We start from the raw sequence: 25,000 nt of genomic DNA, 5'->3' as shown, positions 1-25,000 counted from the left end.
TGATGTTTCGACTCACACGTCTTCAGACTCGACAGACTGAGGTCAGAGGTTGATTATTGTACCGATCTCGACTCAACGTTGGAGGTTGACGAGTCCGAGCTGAAGAGAGGAACTCACTGTTCTCTCACGAAAGGGAGGAAATTATCAAAGATCATATCAAGCATTGCATTGTGGGAGATGTAGGTTCCAAGTCTTTTCCTTCCTTAACTTGATGAAAGTGCAATATTACATCACTGGAGTTAAAACTCATCACTACAAATTAAACAACTAAATATGAATTCTTATGTCACAGTGTGAAAACCCATCAACGGGTTTAAAGAAATGATTCATTTAGCGTCCACACACACAAACACAATCAACAATAAAAGAGTTTCATCTTCTGTTGGATCAGACGAAGGACTCGGAGTTAAAGCTGCAGCTGGTTGTGCAGAAGCGCGCGGCTGCAGTCGATTCCTAACGTCGGTCGACTTTACATGGAAAAATACGCCGAGTTTGATTTGACATATATTCGAAGGTCTCGCCTACATTGACACTTGTTGCACTGCATGCGTGTGAAAACAGGATATTGAACTACACCAGACTCGAGATCAACACGACTCAGCAAAACTGTGCAATAAATGCTCTGGGGGGCCGAGAAGTTCGATCCTAAAAAGAGAATCACAAGCCGAGTTTAAGACTCTGGTTGAACGGGTTCCTTCCTCCATCTTTAATCTTTCATCTTTAATCTTTCATCTTTCATCTTTAATCTGTGCTGTCTGTCGACCTCGGCTCACTCACACAATACACGTTTAAAAGGAAAAGATTAACATTTGAGAAAACAGGTTTATTGGCTTTCTGTCTGAGCCAGAGTCAGGACGTGGTTAGCCTAGCTTAGCATAAAGACTGGGGACCTCTGAAGCGCTCTGATTAACACGTTACATCTTGTTTATTTCCTCCGTACATGAACAGAAATGTGAAAATGAAAGGACGTGGTTTCAGGGGGAGTTGTGTGCTTTGGAACATCGTGAACGTTCCAGCGCCAAAGTGCAAAATAAAAACCACAAGCTGTCATTTTAAAACTGCTGTTTTTGTACGGACGAGATTCAACACGTCAGCGGGCTTCACGAGCGTCTATCAGGCTAGCTGTTTCCCCTCGTTTCCAGTCTTTATGCTAAGCTAGGCTAACCAGCTGTGTACTTATTTCCCTCTCAGAGACTGAAGCCAATAAACACAGAACTATTCCTTTAAATCAACCTCCCTGGTCTTGAAATACGTCACAGTTGAACAATTGTTTTTAGTTTTTTTGAACGCTGAGCGGCTTCATGTTGGACCGACTGAGCCAACAGACACAGCTGCATGAGGATTCATGTTCACCACCGACACGTTATTACACCGCTATGACATAGTTATTATCTATTACTACACGTTACGATCACGGTGCAGGTTAGGCGTCTTATTTAGTTACACTTGTAACAGTGTTAGCGAGGATCATATGACAAAAGAAAGGTACGGACAGTAGAAACACCTCGAGATGAAAACTCACAGTTCTTACACAAAGGAAATGAATCCACAGAAACGCACGAGATCTAAGAGACGCCTGGAATGATTGACCCTCGTCTGTGACGCGTTTCGAGGTCTTTTAGTGCGGATTTACTTCAATGCATGGTTGCTATCTTTGTGTTCAGGGCGAGTGGATGAGCAGCTGTTGGGAACACCGACTCGCTGCCTCAGGAGCAGAAGGCCGACTGCAGCTGCTTGAAGGCGGCTTGTCTCTGTTTCTTCTCCACTTCCTGTCTCTTGCGTTCTTCTTTCTCCTCCTGGATCTCGGCTTCGAACTTGCTGCCCACAGACAGAGCCTGCATCTGGTGACACACACACACACACACACACACACACAATGACGTCGTCACGATGACGTCGCCCACGCACGGCTGCTTTCAGTCCAGGACCGACCTCACTCAGCCGGGTTGATACGGCTTCATATGACACTGCACACTCTCCTAAATACTTATGGAAACACAGAGTGATCCTGCTGACTTTTACCTCATCTTATTCATCTCGGCCTCAGCTCAGCTTTATTTTGGCGGTCTGTGGAGACTTCCTTGGACGTGACGATTGTGTCTTTTGGTTTGTGATTGGTTAATGTTACATGGAGGGGCGTGTCCTAGATAGAGCTGCTACGAATCATAGAACTCACGGTTCAGATCGAATCACGAATCATAGTCACAGATCAGATCAGCACAAAAGAAAAGCAGCAAATCACTGACGTTTGCTTTTCAGAGCATCCAGAATGTGTATTTTGTCCACCGTCTCAAAAATCATTTCACAATTAAAAGCTCTAAATGTAGGGGTGTAACGATACGCGTATGCGTATTGAACCGTTCGGTACGAGGCTCACGGTTCGGTACGCATGACGAACCGAATACCTTTGAATAAAAACAAAATATTTTTTTATTTTAATTTTTCAAAATTTTTAAAAACCTTTATTAAACCAGGTAGTCCCATTGAATTTAAAAATCTCTTTTGCAAGATGTAAGTAACAATACTACATCACATTAAGGAGCAGTTTGTGTTTTTGATGCTGATGTGTTGTAAGAAGACACCCCAGAAGACGAGTCACTCAGGTATAGTTCCATCATTGTTCAAAGTCAAAGAATAACTTCATGATGTTAGTTGTAATGAATAAATATATTTTAAAATAAAGTACATTTCTCTGCATTTATAGTTTTCTACTGTACCGAAACGTACCGAACCGTGGCTCCACTGTATCGTACCCAACCCAACCGTGAATTTTGTGAACCGTTACACCCCTATCTAAATGTTATACTTTTACTTTGTTATCGTAATTTATCGTGTTTTTTTCCTACATAAAAACATGATAACGTTATAATGAACCTTCAGCCAGTTCTCATGTTCACTGAGCAGAGCCTGAAGGCATCATAGTGTAACTGAAGTGAACCTCCGTTGGTTAGCCGTTAGCGGTGCTGCTAACGTTACTAGCTCTCCTCCTGTTGGTTAGCCGTTAGCGGTGCTGCTAACGTTACTAGCTCTCCTCCTGTTGGTTAGCCGTTAGCGGTGCTGCTAACGTCACTAGCTCTCCTCCTGTTGGTTAGCCGTTAGCGGTGCTGCTAACGTTACTAGCTCTCCTCCTGTTGGTTAGCCGTTAGCGGTGCTGCTAACGTTACTAGCTCTCCTCCTGTTGGTTAGCCGTTAGCGGTGCTGTTAACGTCACTAGCTCTCCTCCTGTTGGTTAGCCGTTAGCGGTGCTGTTAACGTCACTAGCTCTCCTCCTGTTGGTTAGCCGTTAGCGGTGCTGCTAACGTTACTAGCTCTCCTCCTGTTGGTTAGCCGTTAGCGGTGCTGCTAACGTTACTAGCTCTCCTCCTGTTGGTTAGCCGTTAGCGGTGCTGCTAACGTTACTAGCTCTCCTCCTGTTGGTTAGCCGTTAGCGGTGCTGCTAACGTCACTAGCTCTCCTCCTGTTGGTTAGCCGTTAGCGGTGCTGCTAACGTTACTAGCTCTCCTCCTGTTGGTTAGCCGTTAGCGGTGCTGCTAACGTTACTAGCTCTCCTCCTGTTGGTTAGCCGTTAGCGGTGCTGTTAACGTCACTAGCTCTCCTCCTGTTGGTTAGCCGTTAGCGGTGCTGTTAACGTCACTAGCTCTCCTCCTGTTGGTTAGCCGTTAGCGGTGCTGCTAACGTTACTAGCTCTCCTCCTGTTGGTTAGCCGTTAGCGGTGCTGCTAACGTTACTAGCTCTCCTCCTGTTGGTTAGCCGTTAGCGGTGCTGCTAACGTTAAACTGTGAAGGGGGTCAGTACGGATCACAGATTAACTTTGGTCCGTTACTCCTCTCGTCTTAAATGTCTAAGATGCAAAGACCCATCAGATCAACACAAGCCCAGTTTCGGATTGGGGACCTTTGGGGTCAAAGTTTAATTCAAACATCAAAAATTTGCTTTCATGCCTCGGGTTTTAATCTGGTGAGTAAAAAAGTTATAAAGAAATGATGACCAACACTATAAAGTAAAAAAACAACATCCGTAGAAGCTAAATTCTAGTCCGAATGTTTAACAAGCCCTAAAAGAGGCGGAGTCTATCAGAGCAGGTACAACACAACAGTACCTTTGCTTCAAAGAAGTCTTTGGCGCCCATCACTCCCTCGGTGGACACGTTGATCTCAGACAGCCTGGCCAGAGCCATCAGACCGCTCTCCTCCTGCAGCTCTCCGGCCGCCGCCCTCCGGAAGATCAACAGGAACTGAAGGAGGTCACATTCAGTTAAAAAAGAAGTCCACCTCTAATCTAGTCTGGTCCACAACAGCTGCAGCTCAGCAGGATGCACACGAGACATGACGGAGGCATGACGGAGGCATGACGGAGCAAACAAGGTGATGTACCCAGAATGAGCCGTGGAAATATAAAGATCAGGTAATTAATGTGCCTTCACCTTTCCTCCTCCTCCAGATGTTTGAAGAGGAACATTACCGTTGAATTATGACTTCAGCACATGTATAACTCGCGGTATGATTTGGCACTTGTATAGTTTTGAGGTAGAACATCTGCTGCAGGTGTTTATCGGCGGTTAACTTCTCTCCTCACACAATAACATTCAGATAAAACATGTGAAAGAAAAGTCTAGAAATGAGCCAGTGTGTAAAGACGAAGGTTCATATTGATCTTCCTCCACATGCATGACATCACTCATTGACCTTCATTGACCACATTTTGACCTTTCAACCCGTGGACTCATGGGACGATATTAAAAAAACATCATGTCATGTGATTGTCCTCGTCAAAATAAAAGCGGTTGTAAGATATTCTCCCGATAAAAACATACTGGAATCACTTCGACTTACATTTAGTTCATAAAATACTTTTGTTGGATCACAGATGGGACACAGTGAAAAACACGCTTGTGCAAAGTGATCATAAATAAACAATAAATATATTATTAAAATCAGCCTCCATTTCTCTCTTCTCTAGAAAAAGATATCTACAATGGTAGTCACTTAACATTCATGATTATCCCAATAAGAGAAATTTACCACGATGACATCACCGTCGTGTCTCATCACTTTTTATCTTGTACTTCTATATAATCTTATATTATTATAATCCCATAACGGATGTCTTGAGCTCTATTTGGCGTATTCGGAGCCAGAGAAGCGTGACTCTCACCTCTCTGTAGCTCAGCTTGCCATCGAAGTCTTCGTCCACCTCTTTGATCATGTTCTTCAGGCCCAGGTGAGTCTGTGGAGCTCCGAGCTTCTCCATCATCAGCTTCAGCTCCATCAGGTCGATGAAGCCGTCTCTACCGGTGTCGTAGCTGTAGAACCACAGAAACCCATCAGAGAGTTAGCAGGTTCTTTGTTTCAGTCCTCTGTGTTCTCATGTAGCTCCGTGAACAACCAGCCTGATACGACAACATCACATCTTGAGTTCTTGCAACCAGTGAACAGGAAGTGACCATATCTGGACTGAGGAGTGACGTAGAGACGCCGTGTACGTCTCTGGTAGAGACCTGTCAATCACAGTGTAGCCCCGCCCTAAAGCATCCCCTGCTTTATGGTCTGTGTGACTCTAAATGGACCATAATGTACTAAATGAACATCATGCTGTATTGAAGAAGACTTGAAACTAGAGATTGAGACATAAACTCATGTTTACAATGTTTACTGAGGGAATAAATCAAGAGAGAAGTAGAGTCATTTTCTATAGACTTCTATACAACCAGAGGAGTCGCCCCCTGGTGGACACTAGAGAGAATGCAGCTTTAACACTTGAAGCTTTGGATCATAAAACGCACGGTTTTGAGTCACAGATCGGATCAGAACAAAAGAATAAAAAGCAGCAAATATCACTTTTAAAGATCCACAATCACGTCTTTTTTCCCATTGATACCAATTGCAGATTATCAATGATCCAGAGTGGAAGATACTGATCGGTTTTGTTGTTTGAACATAATAGTTACATCAGAAAGTATAAAAAACAAAACTGTAAACAACATAAATAGTTTGTCTGCTACATCTCTGTGATTCCTGAACACTTAACTGAATGTTGTTGTAGAAAACGTCTAAATGTAGAATAAAGAAGTGGCCTATAGTTAGGTTGTTATTGTAACCATTGTTCACCGAGTTGGATTAGATCACAATTGGACACCTAATTTGCATAATGGACCGATTACAGCCAGAGAAAGAGCTTCCTGTTCAGGCTGCATTCCAGTTCTGAGGAACACAAAGAAATGCTCAGACAAACTCTTGTTTGTGTGAGAAGAGGAATGAAACCAATCCGACCACGAGCTCACAGGAACGCTCACTATCTCAGATAGATAGATATATAATATATATCTCAGAGAGGATGCTGCTTCTGTCTCCTTTTGGTTCATTTTTTTATATATTTTTAATCTCAATTGGATAGGATTGACTTTTACATTTTTTGTTCCTTTTTTTTCCATATTCCATCCAATTATTTTTGTTCAAAACCCTTTGAAATATGTTAATACATATATATATATACATATACACACACACACACACACACACACACACACACACACACACACACACACACACACACACACACACACACACATACATACATACATATATATATATATATATATATATATATTGTAATTGAGTCATGTAGTCCTATTGAATATGACGCATTAGACTTTAGTGTCACATCTGGGCCTCCGTAGAATATCTTGTCAGTTTTTTATGTCAATAAATCTGAACCCATCAATGTAATCTATGGCCTCGTGCGCTCTCCCCTCCGATCACGGGACGTAACCGGACGGATCAAAACACGCACTGAAGAATCCCTCAAAACGGTGACGAGGGCCTCGGTGAGTCGGTGTCGTGATCAGAGTGACAGCTCGTGCTTCGTGCGAGGCTTCACGTCAGCAGCATCATCATCATCTTAATCATCCGCGCGCTCCCTCAGCCACCAACGGCCCACGCGCGCACGACTACACGTCAACAATGTCGGAACCTCCGCTGCTCCGCGTGCATAAACCAACGGACAAACAACGGACATCTTACCGTTTGAACATCGTCTCCATGTCCTTGATCTGCTTGCGGGAGAACTCCTTGAACTCCGTGTACGGGTTGAACACGCGGGTCAGTCGCGGTGCGGCGGTCCCGTCGTTGATGTCCTGACGGCGGGTCAGCACGGCGGACAGCTCGGAGGAGGAGGACGAGGAGTCTCCGCAGGCTGCCTCGGCCTCCTGCGGTCTGGGTCGGAGGACCGGGCTCGGTCCGGACTCCGGCCTAGGGTCGTGGTCGGCGGCCTCCTGCGTAGCGACCAGCCGGGACTGGAGCTTCTTCGCCAGCTCTTCGGACGCCATGGCTGTTCTACTGGGGAGGTTTAGTTAGGAGGGAATGAAGCCTGACAGCCGTCTCGCGAGTATCAACCGTTAAACTGAGCGCTGTGATCACCAACAAATAAAGACTGCGCAGCTTCCGGTCTCACTTTTTCAAAATAAGACTTATAACGGTTCAAATTATAACGGTATATTGTTTTTACCTTTCTGTCTATTTCTCTTATCTTCTGCGTTTATTGCTCTGGTATGTTAGTTTGAATATATGTATGTTGGTTATTTTTGTCAGTATAGATAGAATTTATACTATCTTTATCCCTTTCAGGGGGAAATTTGTCTGCATTTGACCCATCCCTGTACATAGGGAGCAGTGGGCAGCCAATGACAGGCGCCCGGGGAGCCGGGGGTTCAGTTTATTGATCAGGTACACTTCAACACGTGACACATCCCAGTCCGGGATCAAACCGTTGACCTTCCGGCTCCCAGACGACCTCTTAACCCAGTGCCCCGCGGTCACCCCCTCAATGTGCAATTTGTTCAATATATTAAATAAAAGGGGAACATCTTTTTCAAAATTAGACAGAAAAAAAGAAGAAATAAGTAACCGCTTCGATTGAGATTCATTTCATCATAAATATGGTGAAAAAACACTAAGAAATCCTCAAATGACTCATATCTCACAAAAAGCTCCTCATTGTTTGTGTTTTCCTACTGAAGTCCAGTAACAAGTGTCAATTCATATGAATACTGTCTTTTCAAAATAAACTTCCGTCTTAACTCTCATGTTGTTGATCTTAGTCTATTGTACATTTTCATATTTTTATTCAGTCTTTTATGCTGTTTTACTGTGTTTATCATCACGCACCAATCAACAAGTCAAACTCCTTTTTGATGCAAACATATTTGGCAATAATCTGTTGAATAAACCGTATTTAATACTTTATACCACTGGGATTTCTAATGACATATACATGAGAATAGAACAGTTTGTTGTTGTGCGATGTCTTGTCTAATAATGTCTCGACCACCATGGATCATCATGGTCCCAGCAGATGATCCCAGAGGAGCATCACACAGTAGATTTGTGATTTTAGAATAAATCAAAGGTCGTGCGTCTGATGTGAAATCATCTGAGCTCCTCGTCTGCTGGCCTCGGCTGGAAAACATGAAACATAGAATGTGATGTTGTTATTATATTTTGTTGTGTGATAAAGTGATTTCAGACAAAAACAATGTGAGGAGTTTCACACAGCTTCAGAATATTACACCTCTGGGGTTAAAGTTCCTGACTGATGCGAGACCCGGTCTGTCCCGGTCTGTCCGTCTCCTCTCCGTCCTGAACGTAGATTGTTGGACGTCCGTCCCTCAGAGGGAGTTCCCTCTGGTTCCTGGTCCGCTGCCTCTCCTCCTGGACTGAACTCTCCTCGTCGAACAACAGGGGAGAAATACCCAACTACAGGAACACAACAGGAAGCAGATGAAGGAGATCTGACACAACATCTGTATGATGATAGAACTGTGTGTGTATGAATGAATGTACCTCTCTGTAGAAGCCTCTTCCTGGTATCGATATGGTGGTGAGCACCACTTTATCTCCGCTGCGTCTGATCTCTCGGACGATGTCGTCGTGCTCCAGAGACTCTACAGGTGTACCGTTGACGGCCAGCAGCAGGTCTCCGTCCTCCATCCCCTCGGCCTCAGCTGGACTTCCTTCATCCACCTCCCTCAGCACATGAACTAGGTCTCAGCAGGACGGGGAGCAAATAAAAGAAGCTCAGAGATCCTGACAGACAGCTCATTATCACTGAGAGCCTCCTTATTTTTTCCAACACTGGGAACACGTGTGGACACAAATATTGGTGATATAGATTTCATTGTCAATTTTTGTAAAATAAATGATCAAAGAAATTCAACTTGCGGTTTTGTGTTCATTTGTATGATTGATAGTATCGATAAGATCCTAACGACACCGTCCCGATGGAACCACGAGACAAGACTTTAACAACACGTGTCAACATTCATTTTGTCAATTCAAAATTCGTAGTTATGGGTCATGAACCCAACTCAGTGGTTTTGTTGCCTCAACCTAACTTCTGCTTTGCAACGTAATGTTGGACAACCCGTGTCTCTGTACAGGACAACGGACCACATCCCGTGACTCTTCCGCTCATTAAGCGTCTCTAGGACGTGGGCGTGTCCCGGTCACGTGACCGTCGGAGTGTCTCTCACCTGTCCTCTGAGAGCCGGCCAGCCTCTCTTGTCTCAGCAGGAAGCCGTACCCATCGGCACCTTTCACCAGGCGCACGCTTCTGGCGGCGTGCGGGAGGCCGCGGCATTCCGCCACCTCGGGCAGGACGGGCGTCTTCCTCCGGACGCTGCAGGACTCGCCCTCACGGTCGATGACCAGCACCGTCACCGAGTCCCCGGTCCGCTTCACCTGAGGACCGGACACTGCAGCAGTCACTCTCACGATCATTACCTCACACAGGTGTAGTGAACTGAGGGACTCGTACAGTTCTGTTGAGGGTGGAGTGAGTCAGCGTGGACACCATGACCCCGTTGATCCAGATCAGACGGTCCCCCGTGCAGACGCCGGCTTTCGCTGCAGGACCGTCGGTCACCGTGTTCAGAGTGAACTGTCCCTTCTGACCTGAGGACGCAAACTAACATCATGATCATCATCATGATCATGATGATGATCATGATCATGATCATCATCATAATCATGATCATAATCATGATCATGATCATCAGTGTGCTACATAAAGATGTTCTGAAGGTTAATACGTCATGAGGCTTCCTGCTGATGTCATTGGGAGCAAAGTTTCTCTGTAACAAAGAAACCAACGAGCAACTTCTGTTTGTTGTTAAGAAAAAAACTCAAAATGTATTTTTACAATCTTGCTTTTAATTAATTAATAAACTGCATTTTCTTGAAATATTTATTTTATATTTCTCATATTTGTTTTTGTGTTTTGTATATCTTAAAGTAAATACAATAAAATACCACCATCAACTTGTTTCACTTGTACTGTTTGGTGAATAAAAGTGAGTAAAAGTTCCTCACTGTGACTTTAGGCACAGAGCTGGGGTCAGGATGTGGTTAGCCTAGCTTAGCGTACAGACTGGAAGCAGAGGGAAACAGCTAGCCTGGCTCAGGACCGTATGAAACGCAGTGCCTCAGAGAATCATCAATAGTCACAATATCTGCTGACGTTTGGTTCTTGTGAACCAGTAAAGGAGAAGTGAACCTTCCACTGAGGTGACGCTCATCCCCAGACCATCCTCCGGGTCTCTGCTGATGTGACACAGTCTGGGTCTAGACCAGCCGTCCCCTTTGGAGGACTTGGCCAGCGTCTGCAGATCCACACCCACAGACAGGACCTGTAGAGCAGAGACCAGAGCGGGTTCAGCTCGGAGAATCAACAGCTACAGATCAACTCGCATCACTCACTCGCAACTCCCTGTCACACTAAATGCAAATGATATTTCTTTAATCATTTATTTTACAAAAACGGGAAAACAATGAAATCTAACATTGTTTTGTGTCAACATGCTTCAGCTTACATCTTTTACATTGTAGTACAAACTGCAGCTGCCTTCACAAAGTGCACCCTGTTGCATTCAGAATGCACTCATTTGAGACAAACTACTTCCTCTTCAACTGGACTTTGACCCTTTTGCTCCGCTGTGCAAAGGATTGTGGGTCAAAAGGCCCAAGAAAAGCATGCTGGCTTTCATGCTGCTAAATGTGAGCAGATGTGGTAGAACATCCTGGTCTTTTTGGCATATATTGAGACCAGGAGACAACCTCCAGCTCTGTAAAGTGAAGTCGATGCTTCATGTGTTAAAGCTGCATTCTCTCTGCTGTCCACCAGGGGGCGACTCCTCTGGTTGTATAGAAGTCTATAGTTAAATGACTCTACTTCTCTCTTGATTTATTACCTCAGTAAACATTGTAAACATGAGTTTATGTCTCAATCTCTAGTTTCAAGTCTTCTTCAATACAGCATGATGTTCATTTAGTACATTATGGTCCATTTAGAGTCACACAGACCATAAAGCAGGGGATGCTTTAGGGCGGGGCTACTGTGATTGACAGGTCTCTAGCAGAGACGTATACAGCGTCTCTACGTCACTCCTCAGTCCAGATATGCTCACTTCCTGTTCACTGGTTGCTAAAAAACAAGATGGCGACGGCCAAAATGCCGAACTGAAGACACAAACTAATGAGACGTGAAGATGACTACGTCCACTTCGTATGTACAGCCTATGATCGGGACACACTAGATCCGACAGAATGCATCGGAGGTCGATTCTAAAGCGAACCCTCACGCTGTACCTCTTCATACTCGTCCCTTCTCAACACCAGCAGAAACAGATGTAATCCACAGGACTGGATCTTCCTCACAACCTGTCAGAACATCACAGAGACACAAATGATGAAGTCAATAAACTCTTTCATTCCCTTAATTATTCATGTCCATCCTAAATTAAAAGAACTCTTTGTTTTTGACATGTAAGCAGACAGAAATCTGTTCTTTTCTTTCACCCATTAAAGTCATAATTAAGCTCAGGTGAGATCAATCAGTCTGTTTACTTTTACCTACAGATACCTGAGCGTAGAGCGATCTATTGACAGAAATGGATGTTTTCTTCCGTGTGAATTCACCTGGAAACAAGAATCGTGTCTCTGTTACCTTAGAATGAGCCGTTTATATCTACATAAGGAGCCATGTTGCTACGGTAGCCCAGAACGGACAAATCACAGACTATGTACTTTATGACCGACGATGCTCACAACTGGCTCTGGATAGAGACATCCACGCTTTCACATCTAGGCCACCGTAGTTCTCTGACTTGCTTGGCACATGGGGGAAGTTTCAACTGGTTGCGATCTGCAACTTCATCACTAGATGGCGCCATAACTCACACACTGCACCTTTAAACTGTGAGAAATAACTGGCTGCCCTTCAGATTGTTGTTTATTGTTCGGACAGAAGGTGAAGCCTGATGAAACATGGGTCACCGATGTTAATGCAGATGATCGATCCTGTGAGCATCATGAATATGCAAAACAAATGTGTGTGAGGTTTAGAGGCATCGATGTGTTGCAGATCGCAACCAACTGACCACTCCTCTGTTCAGCCCTCCCTGTTAACAGGTAAGAATAGATATCTTTAAGAGTTCATCTCTACAATGAGCTACTCTCATCAATACTCTGTTTCATGGATGAGTGATTGTTTTTAAAAACATAAATATCGAATAAAAAAAGCTTTTGTCCGATTGTTCTTGCTGTGCGCCGGTGGATGACAGCGGCCGATTGAATTAGGTTTCACTTCGTTTACGTCGTCACAGATTTATTGAGAAAGGCTTTTTACTCGCAAATATTAATAATTTATTCCAGTAACAGCAACGATCGAAGTCAACACTAGCGTTAGTGTGTGTGTGTGTGTGTGTGTGTGTGTGTGTGTGTGTAGTTGGAGGAGTTTAATACCGGGTTTCCTTTAAGTAATGCAAAAACGTGTACGTCTCTCTGTAGAGCCAGTGTTGGTCAGTGTTCATCAGTGTTCATCAGTGTTGGTCAGTGTTCATCAGTGTTGGTCAGTGTTCATCAGTGTTCATCAGTGTTCATCAGTGTTCATCAGTGTTGGTCAGTGTTCATCAGTGTTGGTCAGTGTTGGTCAGTGTTCATCAGTGTTCATCAGTGTTGGTCAGTGTTCATCAGTGTTCATCAGTGTTGGTCAGTGTTCATCAGTGTTCATCAGTGTTGGTCAGTGTTCATCAGTGTTCATCAGTGTTGGTCAGTGTTGGCCAGTGTTGGTCAGTGTTCATCAGTGTTGGCCAGTGTTGGTCAGTGTTCATCAGTGTTGGTCAGTGTTGGCCAGTGTTGGTCAGTGTTCATCAGTGTTGGTCAGTGTTGGCCAGTGTTGGTCAGTGTTCATCAGTGTTGGTCAGTGTTGGTCAGTGTTGGCCAGTGTTGGTCAGTGTTCATCAGTGTTGGCCAGTGTTGGTCAGTGTTCATCAGTGTTGGTCAGTGTTCATCAGTGTTGGTCAGTGTTGGCCAGTGTTGGTCAGTGTTCATCAGTGTTGGTCAGTGTTGGTCAGTGTTCATCAGTGTTGGTCAGTGTTGGTCAGTGTTCATCAGTGTTGGTCAGTGTTGGCCAGTGTTGGTCAGTGTTCATCAGTGTTGGTCAGTGTTGGCCAGTGTTGGTCAGTGTTGGTCAGTGTTCATCAGTGTTGGTCAGTGTTGGCCAGTGTTGGTCAGTGTTCATCAGTGTTGGTCAGTGTTGGCCAGTGTTGGTCAGTGTTGATCAGTGTTCATCAGTGTTGGTCAGTGTTCATCAGTGTTGGTCAGTGTTGGCCAGTGTTGGTCAGTGTTCATCAGTGTTGGTCAGTGTTGGCCAGTGTTGGTCAGTGTTCATCAGTGTTGGTCAGTGTTGGTCAGTGTTGGCCAGTGTTGGTCAGTGTTCATCAGTGTTGGTCAGTATTGGCCAGTGTTGGTCAGTGTTGGTCAGTGTTGGCCAGTGTTGGTCAGTGTTCATCAGTGTTGGTCAGTGTTGGCCAGTGTTGGTCAGTGTTCATCAGTGTTGGTCAGTGTTGGTCAGTGTTGGCCAGTGTTGGTCAGTGTTCATCAGTGTTGGTCAGTATTGGCCAGTGTTCATCAGTGTTGGTCAGTGTTGGCCAGTGTTGGTCAGTGTTCATCAGTGTTGGTCAGTGTTGGTCAGTGTTGGCCAGTGTTGGTCAGTGTTCATCAGTGTTGGTCAGTGTTGGTCAGTGTTGGTCAGTGTTCATCAGTGTTGGTCAGTATTGGCCAGTGTTGGTCAGTGTTGGTCAGTGTTCATCAGTGTTCATCAGTGTTGGTCAGTGTTGGCCAGTGTTGGTCAGTGTTCATCAGTGTTGGTCAGTGTTGGCCAGTGTTGGTCAGTGTTGGTCAGTGTTCATCAGTGTTGGTCAGTGTTGGTCAGTGTTCATCAGTGTTGGTCAGTGTTCATCAGTGTTGGTCAGTGTTGGCCAGTGTTGGCCAGTGTTGGTCAGTGTTCATCAGTGTTGGTCAGTGTTGGCCAGTGTTGGTCAGTGTTGGTCAGTGTTGGTCAGTGTTGGTCAGTGTTGGTCAGTGTTGGTCAGTCTTCGTCAGTTCTGGGCTGCCGTAGAAACATGGCGGACACCGTGTAAAACGTCACTAAATAAAACAAAACAATTCCTAGTTTCAGGTGATTATACACTCGTGAAAACATAGTTCTGCATAATATATTCCATTTCTGCTCATCAACCCCTGAAGTGGTCCACACGGTCCCTTTAAGAAGAAGGAGATGTTACTCTAACCCTGCAGAAGTCCGTGCTGTGCACGTACTCCTCGTTGACCTCCAGCACGCGGTCCCCGTCCCGGAGGCCGGCGCGCTTCGCTGGACTCCACGGCTCCACATCTCTGACCTCAAAGCTCCGGCTGCTCTGGTCCGTCCGCAGGAAGAAGCCGAAGCTCTGGCCCTCCAGACGCTTCAGGTGGCACAGTCTGGGAACCAGACTCTGAGGGTCTGCACACACAGGGTCCAGTGAAGATCATCAACATCGAGGAAGGAGTCACAAAAGGTCAAGTCTTGTGTTCTGTATCAGACCTCACCAGGATCATCGGTGATGACCAGAGCTGGATTATCAATGCCTTCCTTTGGATTGAAGGTGAAACTGAGAGAAGGAGAAATGGTGCAGTATTTATCCGTGACAATCAGTAATGTCGGACACATTTCTCAGGTTTGTCTGCTGGAAGCTCGATGACGATGAGCACACAGCTCCTTGTTGTCAAAGTATCCAGAAGATAAAGAGCTCACAGTTCAGCTGTTATCTGCTTCAGTGATATCGAAGTGATGTCATCGCTGCAGAACAGTGAACACAACAGCTTATCAGGAGTAAGTCTAATGAAACCGGTTTGTTCTGTGAAGCTTGGAGGGACCGAGTCTGTATCTTAACATCGTTTATTGAACCTAACTCAGCATTTCATGATCCTTTCCATTCATTCTACTTCCATAAAGGATGTGTTTGGATGACCTGAAACACAGGTGTGGTCCTTTATGAACATCATTCATACACAGGGTTCAGTCCGTACTCACCGTGGATGTTCCATCTCATGCTGGCAGCCTGTTGGAACAACAGACACAAGATAAAATACTTCTTCCTCCTGCTTCGTTCTCCATCTTCAGATTCAGGGAGAAGCTCAAGCTCTCTCTCTCTCTCTAGTGGTCGAGCCACTCCCCCTCCTGAGCCTCCATGTTAATGACATCATAGGCAGCATCTCTCAGTCATGTGACTCAGATTTATCATAATCATCATCATCATCACTCAGTTATTCATTTGAAACTTTTAAAGCCAGTCGAGACTAACAAAGGTTCCGCAGTGTTCGTCGTTGCTTTTGTTCCTGATTGAACTTGGAGTTCTGTGTTTCTGCTGACAGAGTAAAACATATTTGTATTTTATATTTCTAGATGTTTATTAAGAAGTGTTACTGACTTTCCTGTCAGCCGACCATCTTTCTGTCTTCAGACCGAGCCGATGCATCACACCTGGTTTAGTAGATTAGAATGGACAATTGGACTGTTCCATTCTACCACAGCCAGAGGGGTGTTCTCAGGAGCCACTACATCTGCACCACAGAGGAGCGTGCACCCTCCCCTTCAATCAGCGATGGACCGGTCAGCAGAGGCCATGTCGTCATGTCGTTAGGAGACGAGGGAGTTCTGCTCAATCAAGCTGTGCTTAGACTTTAGAGAGATGATGTTAAGTTTATATAGTTGTTCTAATTTGTCCCTTTGGCTTGTTTTATTACTTATCTAAATTATTGTAAATACTTTGGGTGAATAAAATCTCTATTTTGAGCTTTTACCTCCGAGCTGCTGGAAGAGTTTGTCTTTAAAGGTAAAACCTCAGCCAGACCTTTGATTAACAAGAGACTTTTATTAATTATTGATATCTTCGGATTTAATGTATTTGTATTATTTTACATTATCTTATTCACATACTTTATTATATCTAAGTTGAAAAATGTGAATCTATTTTATTATTTGAACTTCTTACATTTGTTTCTCATATTAAAGCTGATAAAAATAATTATTCTGTATTATTTTATTTATAAAATTATTTTATTCACATATTTTATTTTGTTCAAGTTAAAAAGTAATTCTATTTTATTTTAATTTTATTTTTCACTTATTTTATTATATTTAATTTGCATAGTTGTATTCAATTATATATTTTTTAATTGATCATTTATTTTATTGTAGATAAATTGTATAATTGTATTAATCTAGTTTGTGTTTCAAGCGGTTTCTCTACTATTACTGTTATTACAGCTTTTGATTTTTAAACGTTGGTCTGAAGTTGTAGAATTACTTTGATCTTTTCTTATGTTTTCACCGTCTCGTCGCGTCTCATATTTCAGCTCCTTGAACTTCACTCACCTGTGAAAGATGCTCTGACTGTGGAATGAATGGTGGCCGATACACAGCAGCACATGTTCAACTAAAAACCATTTGTTTATGATATTTTATTGAAGATCTTTTCAACAAAAGCAGAATTATAATCTTAATGTTGAACCCTGATGATATGACGCAATACGAAGCCTCTTTAGAAAACACTCAAGACTTCATGTGACGGTCAATTCATGATCATCATTAATAACAATAACCTCCTCAACACCTGCCCAATAATAACAACAATAACCTCCTCAACACCTGCCCAATAATAACAACAATAACCTCCTCAACACCTGCCCAATAATAACAACAATAACCTCCTCAACACCTGCCCAATAATAACAACAATAACCTCCTCAACACCTGCCCAATAATAACAACAATAAGCTCCTCAACACCTGCCCAATAATAACAACAATAAGCTCCTCAACACCTGCCCAATAATAACAACAATAACCTCCTCAACACCTGCCCAATAATAACAATAACCTCCTCAACACCTGCGCAATAATAACAACAATAAGCTCCTCAACACCTGCCCAATAATAACAACAATAAGCTCCTCAACACCTGCCCAATAATAACAACAATAACCTCCTCAACACCTGCCCAATAATAACAACAATAACCTCCTCAACACTTGCCCAATAATAACAACAATAACCTCCTCAACACCTGCCCAATAATAACAACAATAACCTCCTCAACACCTGCCCAATAATAACAACAATAACCTCCTCAACACCTGCCCAATAATAACAACAATAAGCTCCTCAACACCTGCCCAATAATAACAACAATAAGCTCCTCAACACCTGCCCAATAATAACAACAATAAGCTCCTCAACACCTGCCCAATAATAACAACAATAAGCTCCTCAACACCTGCCCAATAATAACAACAATAACCTCCTCAACACCTGCCCAATAATAACAATAACCTCCTCAACACCTGCCCAATAATAACAACAATAACCTCCTCAACACTTGCCCAATAATAACAACAATAACCTCCTCAACACCTGCCCAATAATAACAATAACCTCCTCAACACCTGCCCAATAATAACAACAATAACCTCCTCAACACCTGCCCAATAATAACAATAACCTCCTCAACACCTGCCCAATAATAACAACAATAAGCTCCTCAACACCTGCCCAATAATAACAACAATAAGCTCCTCAACACCTGCCCAATAATAACAACAATAAGCTCCTCAACACCTGCCCAATAATAACAACAATAACCTCCTCAACACCTGCCCAATAATAACAATAACCTCCCCAACACCTGCCCAATAATAACAACAATAACCTCCTCAACACTTGCCCAATAATAACAACAATAACCTCCTCAACACCTGCCCAATAATAACAATAACCTCCTCAACACCTGCCCAATAATAACAACAATAACCTCCTCAACACCTGCCCAATAATAACAATAACCTCCTCAACACCTGCCCAATAATAACAACAATAAGCTCCTCAACACCTGCCCAATAATAACAACAATAACCTCCTCAACATCTGCCCAATAATAACAATAACCTCCTCAACACCTGCCCAATAATAACAACAATAACCTCCTCAACACCTGCCCAATAATAACAACAATAACCTCCTCAACACCTGCCCAATAATAACAACAATAACCTCCTCAACACCTGCCCAATAATAACAACAATAACCTCCTCAACACTTGCCCAATAATAACAACAATAAGATCCTCAACACCTGCCCAATAATAACAACAATAACCTCCTCAACACCTGCCCAATAATAACAACAATAACCTCCTCAACACCTGCCCAATAATAACAATAACCTCCTCAACACCTGCCCAATAATAACAACAATAACCTCCTCAACACCTGCCCAATAATAACAACAATAACCTCCTCAACACCTGCCCAATAATAACAACAATAAGCTCCTCAACACCTGCCCAATAATAACAACAATAAGCTCCTCAACACCTGCCCAATAATAACAACAATAAGCTCCTCAACACCTGCCCAATAATAACAACAATAACCTCCTCAACACCTGCCCAATAATAACAATAACCTCCTCAACACCTGCCCAATAATAACAACAATAACCTCCTCAACACTTGCCCAATAATAACAACAATAAGCTCCTCAACACCTGCCCAATAATAACAATAACCTCCTCAACACCTGCCCAATAATAACAACAATAACCTCCTCAACACCTGCCCAATAATAACAACAATAAGCTCCTCAACAGCTGCCCAATAATAACAACAATAAGCTCCTCAACACCTGCCCAATAATAACAACAATAAGCTCCTCAACACCTGCCCAATAATAACAACAATAACCTCCTCAACACTTGCCCAATAATAACAACAATAAGCTCCTCAACACCTGCCCAATAATAACAACAATAAGCTCCTCAACACCTGCCCAATAATAACAACAATAACCTCCTCAACACCTGCCCAATAATAACAACAATAACCTCCTCAACACCTGCCCAATAATAACAACAATAACCTCCTCAACACCTGCCCAATAATAACAACAATGAACAGCTCTAGTGTTAACAAGATTTAAATGAGCCGGTAAGATGACACTGTGATAACTGTACACAAACATGCAGAGAATGACTGCAGGTGGGGAATGTTCAACCAGGAAGAAAACACAAAGTTACGCACAAAGGAATGATTCCAAAACCATCAAAAGACCAAGCAGGTACTTTGACTTTACCTGTTCAATACACAGGTGATAGTGACGCTTATACCAAGACTTCTCATGAGAGAGTTATCTCAAGATAAAGAATCATTTTTACCTCAACAGTCAAATCATGGAGAGCCACAGAGAGAGAGAGAGAGAGCTTACCTGTGGAGGTCCTCATGGAGTCCTGAGTGAGTGAGTGAGTGAGTGAGTGAGTGAGTGTGTGTGTGTGTGTCTGTGTGTGTGTGTGTGAGACTGTGTGTCTGTGTGTGTGTGTGTGAGACTGTGTGTGTGTGTCCACTGAGGACGGACAAGGTTCACAGCTCACAGACAATAAAAAGACGCCTCCAGCAGGTGAGATGGTGTTAAACATTGACCGGCTGTTACACATTAAGGAGGAGGAGCCTGTTCATAACGTCTGACATCAGAGCAACAAACACCCTCTTAAGAGGATGTGTTACCTTCTTCTTCTCTTTTTAAATATTAACGTTAATCACAACAGCAGGTTGGGCTGAGTGATAGTCAGTCAATCAGATCCTCTTTACGATGTTAGAAGTTGAGCTGAGGTGACTACATGAAGTAAACATATATATAATATATTTATATATATATATATATAAATATATATAATATATACAACCTTGATGAGAGAGTGCAGTCGCGTTGCTGCTTGCTCTTGTATTGAAGAACTTTGAATTACCTTGTTGTTGAAATGTGCTATACAAATAAACTTGCCTTGCCTATATATATATATACATATACATATATATACATATACATATACATATATATACATACATATACATACATATATATATACACATACATATACATACACATATATATATATATACACATACATATATATACATACATATACATACACATATATATATATATATACACATACATATACATATATATACATATATATATATACACATATATATACACATATATATTGTGGCAGCCGGAGGGGCAACCTCAGAGGAGAAGTGGTAGAGGGACGATATTGCCGGACATGGAGGCGGAGCCCCATGTCAGGGAGTGGAAAAGAGCGCCAAACCACCATCAGCCCAAACAAGCAACACCTGAGGAGGAGAGCCGAGGGAGCGACCACACCCTATCGGAGGAGGAGGAGGGGACTATAAAAGGGCCCCGGACACAGGAAACTAGGAGAGAGTAGGAGTGGAAAGAGACGGAGACACAGCAAACGCATTGGAGACAACTGGCTTACCCCTTGATCACCCTGGAACGTCTGACTACCCGCCCGGCTCCCGACCCCTGCCTGTACGACTACCCTGCTCCTGCCCGCGCCCTGGACCGTATGAGGAATACCCGTTGTGCACCGAACCGTGGAAGTGAACCCCGACCATCCCTCTGGAAAGCGGACAGTGTATTGTTGAGTGTCTATCCTACCTCTATCCACTCTCTATCTTCAGTAAAAACCTCACTTGCACCATTTATCTACCGACTGGTTGTGTTTATTGGTCCGTGTTGTCGTGAAACCCCCTTGCCACCCCGGGGGCTGTCACAATTTGGTGGAGAATGTGGGCATAGTCCGGTTCTGGCAACACTGACCGATAGACCGACCAACCCAGTAAGCATGGCCACCCCGGTGCCATTTCAAGAGCTGCTAGCGGGGCTAATCGCTAGCAACCAGGAAACCCAAAAACGCCACGAACAAGCCATGCAAGTACAAATGCAAATCCTCCAAGCACAGCAGCAACAACAATACCAACAGCAAGTACACATGGAGCAGTATATGGCGGTACAAACCGAACGCGCGGAGGCGATGCAAAGTGACATCAAGGGCATGTTACAGACACAACAGGAGCAACGTACCGTGGAGAAAGCCAACCCAGCGCGCTTCCTTCTCAAGCAGACGGCAGCTGACGATGTGGAAATATTTTTTCAGATATTCCAGACAACGGCACTCCGGGAAAAATGGCCAGAAGAGCACTGGGCTGAGTTGATAGCCCCCTTTTTGATCAACGAAACGCAAGTAACGTATCAGGACTTAGAGCGCGCTGGAAAAGTTGACTTCCGGGTGTTGAAAGCGGAAGCGTTACAGCGATGCGGGGTCACGCTGGTACTAAAGGCACAACGATTTCATGAATGGACATATGACACCTCCCTTTCTCCGCGAGCCCAGATGCATGAGATCAAGAGGATTACGACGGCCTGGCTGCACGCAGAGCCCACCGAGGTGTCGCCCACCGATCGTGTCGTCATGGACAAATTCCTCAGATCCCTCCCGTATGAGGCAAAAAAATTGGCCGGCCAGAGAAACCCCCGCAACCTCGAGGAACTGGTAGAGATCATGGAGGGTTACCACGCAGCACAAGCGTTAGTGCGTGGGGGAAGAAACCCGAAAGTGGAGGGGTCCACCCGCAAAGAAAAGATGAGAACGGAGGAAACTACCTATGTGTCTCCCTCCTTTCCCCCAGGCTTTCCCCGACGTCGGCCGGCGGGTGGACCGGAAGAGAGGAGGTGCTACCACTGCGGCGAGATCGGGCACATCGCATGGGAATGTCCTCACCGCCAGGACGCACCCATGACCACGGCCAGTGAGGGGAGTCGCCCATGCGGACTGATTACCGGATGCTGGGCCACTCACGAGGACCTCATGCCCCTCACCCCGGTCAAAGTAAACGGCCGCGACGCCTCCGCGATGGTGGATTCCGGGAGCGCGATTACCTTGGTGAGACCTACGTTTGCTCAGTACCCGCTCCTAACCGGCACCCGAGCGGTCACGTGCATCCATGGGGAGACCCGCGAATACCCCACCACCGCCCTCGAAATATACACGACGAGGGGTAGATACGTCGGCACTGCAGGAGTAGTGGAAGGACTCCCCGTAGAGGTGCTGGTCGGCCGAGACCTGCCCGTGTTCCAGGAGCTGTGGCGCAGCCTGGTGGTGAAACCAGGTACGACCCCTCACCGAAAGTCCAAGAAGAAAGCCATCTGTGGGCTGGGGGAGGAGATCTCCACCGATCCCCTATCGGAAGGAGTCGCCAGTGCCGTGGCCCGGGCGTTGGTGGAGGCCACCCAACCCAACCCCGAGGACGTATATGCCACAGCCGTCGAGAACGACGGACCCTCCAGCCCCAGTGAGCCCGAAGGAGAGGCGCCACCCATCCCCGAGGAGGCAGATACCCCCTCCCTCGAAGAAGAGGAGCTGGCCGGGCTGTTCCCCCAGGACCCGGAGGAGCCCATCTTACCCGGGCCCCTCACAGGGAGGTTTGGGACGGCCCAGTTGGAGGACCCCAACCTAGCCCACGCCCTTCGGCAGGTGGCCGCCGTAGACGGACGACCACTGGACGGGGTAAGAGACCTCCCTCCCACACATTTCTCCATTTATAACGGGCTCCTCTACCAGGTAGTAATAAAGGACGGGGCCCCCCTCAGGTTGTTACTGGTACCACGTCCTTTCATACCCTCTGTCCTCCAGTTAGCCCACTCCCATATCTTAGGTGCCCATCTAGGAGTGGAGAAAACCCTGGAAAGGGTGAGGGCCAGGTTCCACTGGCCCGGAATAAAAAAAGCCGTGGAGGATTACTGCCGGAGCTGCCCCGAATGTCAACAAGTGGCCCCACAACCCCATCACAGAAACCCGCTGGTGCCCCTGCCGATCATCACCGTCCCCTTCAGCAGGATCGGGATGGACCTAGTGGGGCCCCTACCCAAGACCAACCGGGGACACAGGTACATCCTGGTGATAGTGGATTACGCCACCCGGTATCCCGAAGCCATTCCGCTACGCTCTATGGCCACCAAGGGCATTGCAAGGGAGCTGGTGATGTTGTTTTCCAGGGTCGGAATACCGGAGGAGATTCTCACCGACCAAGGAACCCCGTTCATGTCTAGGATCATGAAGGATCTGTGTGGCATGCTGAAGGTGACCCAACTGAGGACGTCGGTGTATCACCCCCAAACGGACGGACTAGTAGAACGATTCAACCAGACACTGAAGAAAATGTTGAAAAAAACCATGGACCAGGACGGGAAGAATTGGGACCAACTGCTACCCTTCCTGATGTTCTCCATCAGAGAGGTGCCCCAGGCATCTACCGGATTCTCGCCCTTCGAGCTCCTGTACGGTCGACGACCCCGGGGGCTACTCGACCTGGCCAAAGAAGCCTGGGAACACCAACCCTCCCCCTACCGCACCATGGTGGACCACGTCGAGGAGATGAGGGTGAGGATGGCATCCCTCTGGCCCATCGTCCGAGAACACATGGCCGAGGCACAGGCGGCCCAAGCCCGCGTGTACAACCGGGGAACCCAACCCCGAGTGTTTAACCCAGGGGATCGGGTGTTGGTCCTGGTACCCACGGCGGAATGTAAGTTTCTAGCCCGATGGAGGGGGCCGTATGAAGTAATGGAGAAATTGGGGCCGGTAAACTACCGAGTCCGGCAACCAGGTCGGAGGCACCCGACGAAGGTTTATCATGTGAACCTGCTCAAGAAATGGGTGCGTAGGGATGCCATGCTCTGTTTCTCTCTCTCTACCCTCCCAGGAAAAACGGAGCCAGTCGAGGTACCCGTGGGAGAAGAGTTGACCCCCCGGCAGAAGCAGGACGTCCGGGAAATGGTGGATCGGTTCCGGGACGTGTTCTCCCCGGACCCCGGATACACCACACTGGTGCAACACCGGATAATCACCGAGCCCGGGAAGAAGGTGAAGCTAAGGCCGTACCGCATCCCCGAAGCCCGCCGGGGGGCGATAGAGAGGGAGGTACAGAGTATGCTGGAGGCCGACATCATCGAACCCTCGACGAGCGAGTGGTGCAGCCCTATAGTGTTGGTTCCGAAACCCGATGGCTCGGTCAGGTTCTGCAATGACTTTAGGCAGCTCAACGCCATCTCAAAATTCGATGCCTACCCGATGCCCCGGGTGGACGAGATGATAGAGCGCATCGGGAGGGCCAGATACATCACCACCCTCGACTTGACTAAAGGCTACTGGCAAGTGGCAGTAGCCCCCGAAGACAGGGAAAAAACGGCCTTCACTACGCCCATGGGACTGTACCACTATAAGAGGCTGCCGTTCGGTCTCCACGGAGCCCCCCCCACGTACCAGAGACTGATGGACCAGGTACTACGTCCCCATCGAGAATACGCGGCAGCCTATCTGGACGACATCGTCGTGCACGGGGAGGAATGGGGGGCTCACCTCCAAAGACTGGAAGCCGTCCTGAAAGCTCTGCGAGGGGCGGGGCTGACAGCCAACCCCAAGAAATGTCGCCTCGGCCTCCGGGAAGCTGACTACCTGGGGTACACCATCGGCCGCGGCTGCGTCAAGCCCCAGGTAGGGAAAGTCGAGGCGATCCGGGAATGGCCCCGCCCCCGCACAAAGAAACAGGTACGAGCATTTATTGGGCTAGCTAGCTACTATCGACGGTTTGTTCCCCAGTTCTCTGCTCTTGCAGCACCCCTGACGGACCTAACAAAAAAACGGCTGCCAGATCGGATCGTATGGACGGCAGAGACCGAGGACGCCTTCGAGAAGCTGAAGGAAGTACTCTGTTC

At 45.8% G+C, this 25,000-nt stretch overlaps 2 protein-coding genes across 2 annotated transcripts in view; both read right to left on the bottom strand.

The window, feature by feature from the left end:
• Positions 1-7,444, bottom strand: part of efhd1 (EF-hand domain family, member D1) — an 8,323-nt gene extending 879 nt beyond the window's left edge. Inside the window, exons 1-4 of the mRNA XM_079271732.1 lie at positions 7,020-7,444; positions 5,155-5,302; positions 4,100-4,234; positions 1-1,841 (exon numbers count right to left, since the gene is read on the bottom strand). The exon at positions 1-1,841 is cut by the window's left edge and continues 879 nt beyond it. Of these exons, the coding sequence (XP_079127858.1) occupies positions 1,707-1,841; positions 4,100-4,234; positions 5,155-5,302; positions 7,020-7,324 (723 nt within the window). The 5' untranslated portion in view covers positions 7,325-7,444 and the 3' untranslated portion in view covers positions 1-1,706. The remainder of the gene's footprint in view (positions 1,842-4,099; positions 4,235-5,154; positions 5,303-7,019) is intronic.
• A 1,129-nt stretch (positions 7,445-8,573) lies between these two features.
• On the bottom strand, positions 8,574-15,416 carry LOC306779563 (Na(+)/H(+) exchange regulatory cofactor NHE-RF3-like; the record flags this gene model as incomplete). The annotated part of the gene is made up of 9 exons (XM_079271530.1): positions 8,574-8,750; positions 8,838-9,034; positions 9,527-9,734; positions 9,811-9,947; positions 10,549-10,681; positions 11,640-11,711; positions 14,624-14,832; positions 14,919-14,980; positions 15,403-15,416. 9 exons carry the CDS (start codon positions 15,414-15,416, stop codon positions 8,574-8,576), a joined length of 1,209 nt encoding a protein of 402 aa, XP_079127656.1.
• Between the last annotated feature and the right edge of the window lie 9,584 nt (positions 15,417-25,000).

This window comes from Melanostigma gelatinosum (genome assembly GCF_949748355.1).
Source record: "Melanostigma gelatinosum genome assembly, chromosome: 7".
In the NCBI taxonomy this organism is placed as follows: domain Eukaryota; kingdom Metazoa; phylum Chordata; class Actinopteri; order Perciformes; family Zoarcidae; genus Melanostigma; species Melanostigma gelatinosum.
Note: the sequence above shows the minus strand (reverse complement) of the source record. Positions and strands in the feature narration are given on the sequence as shown.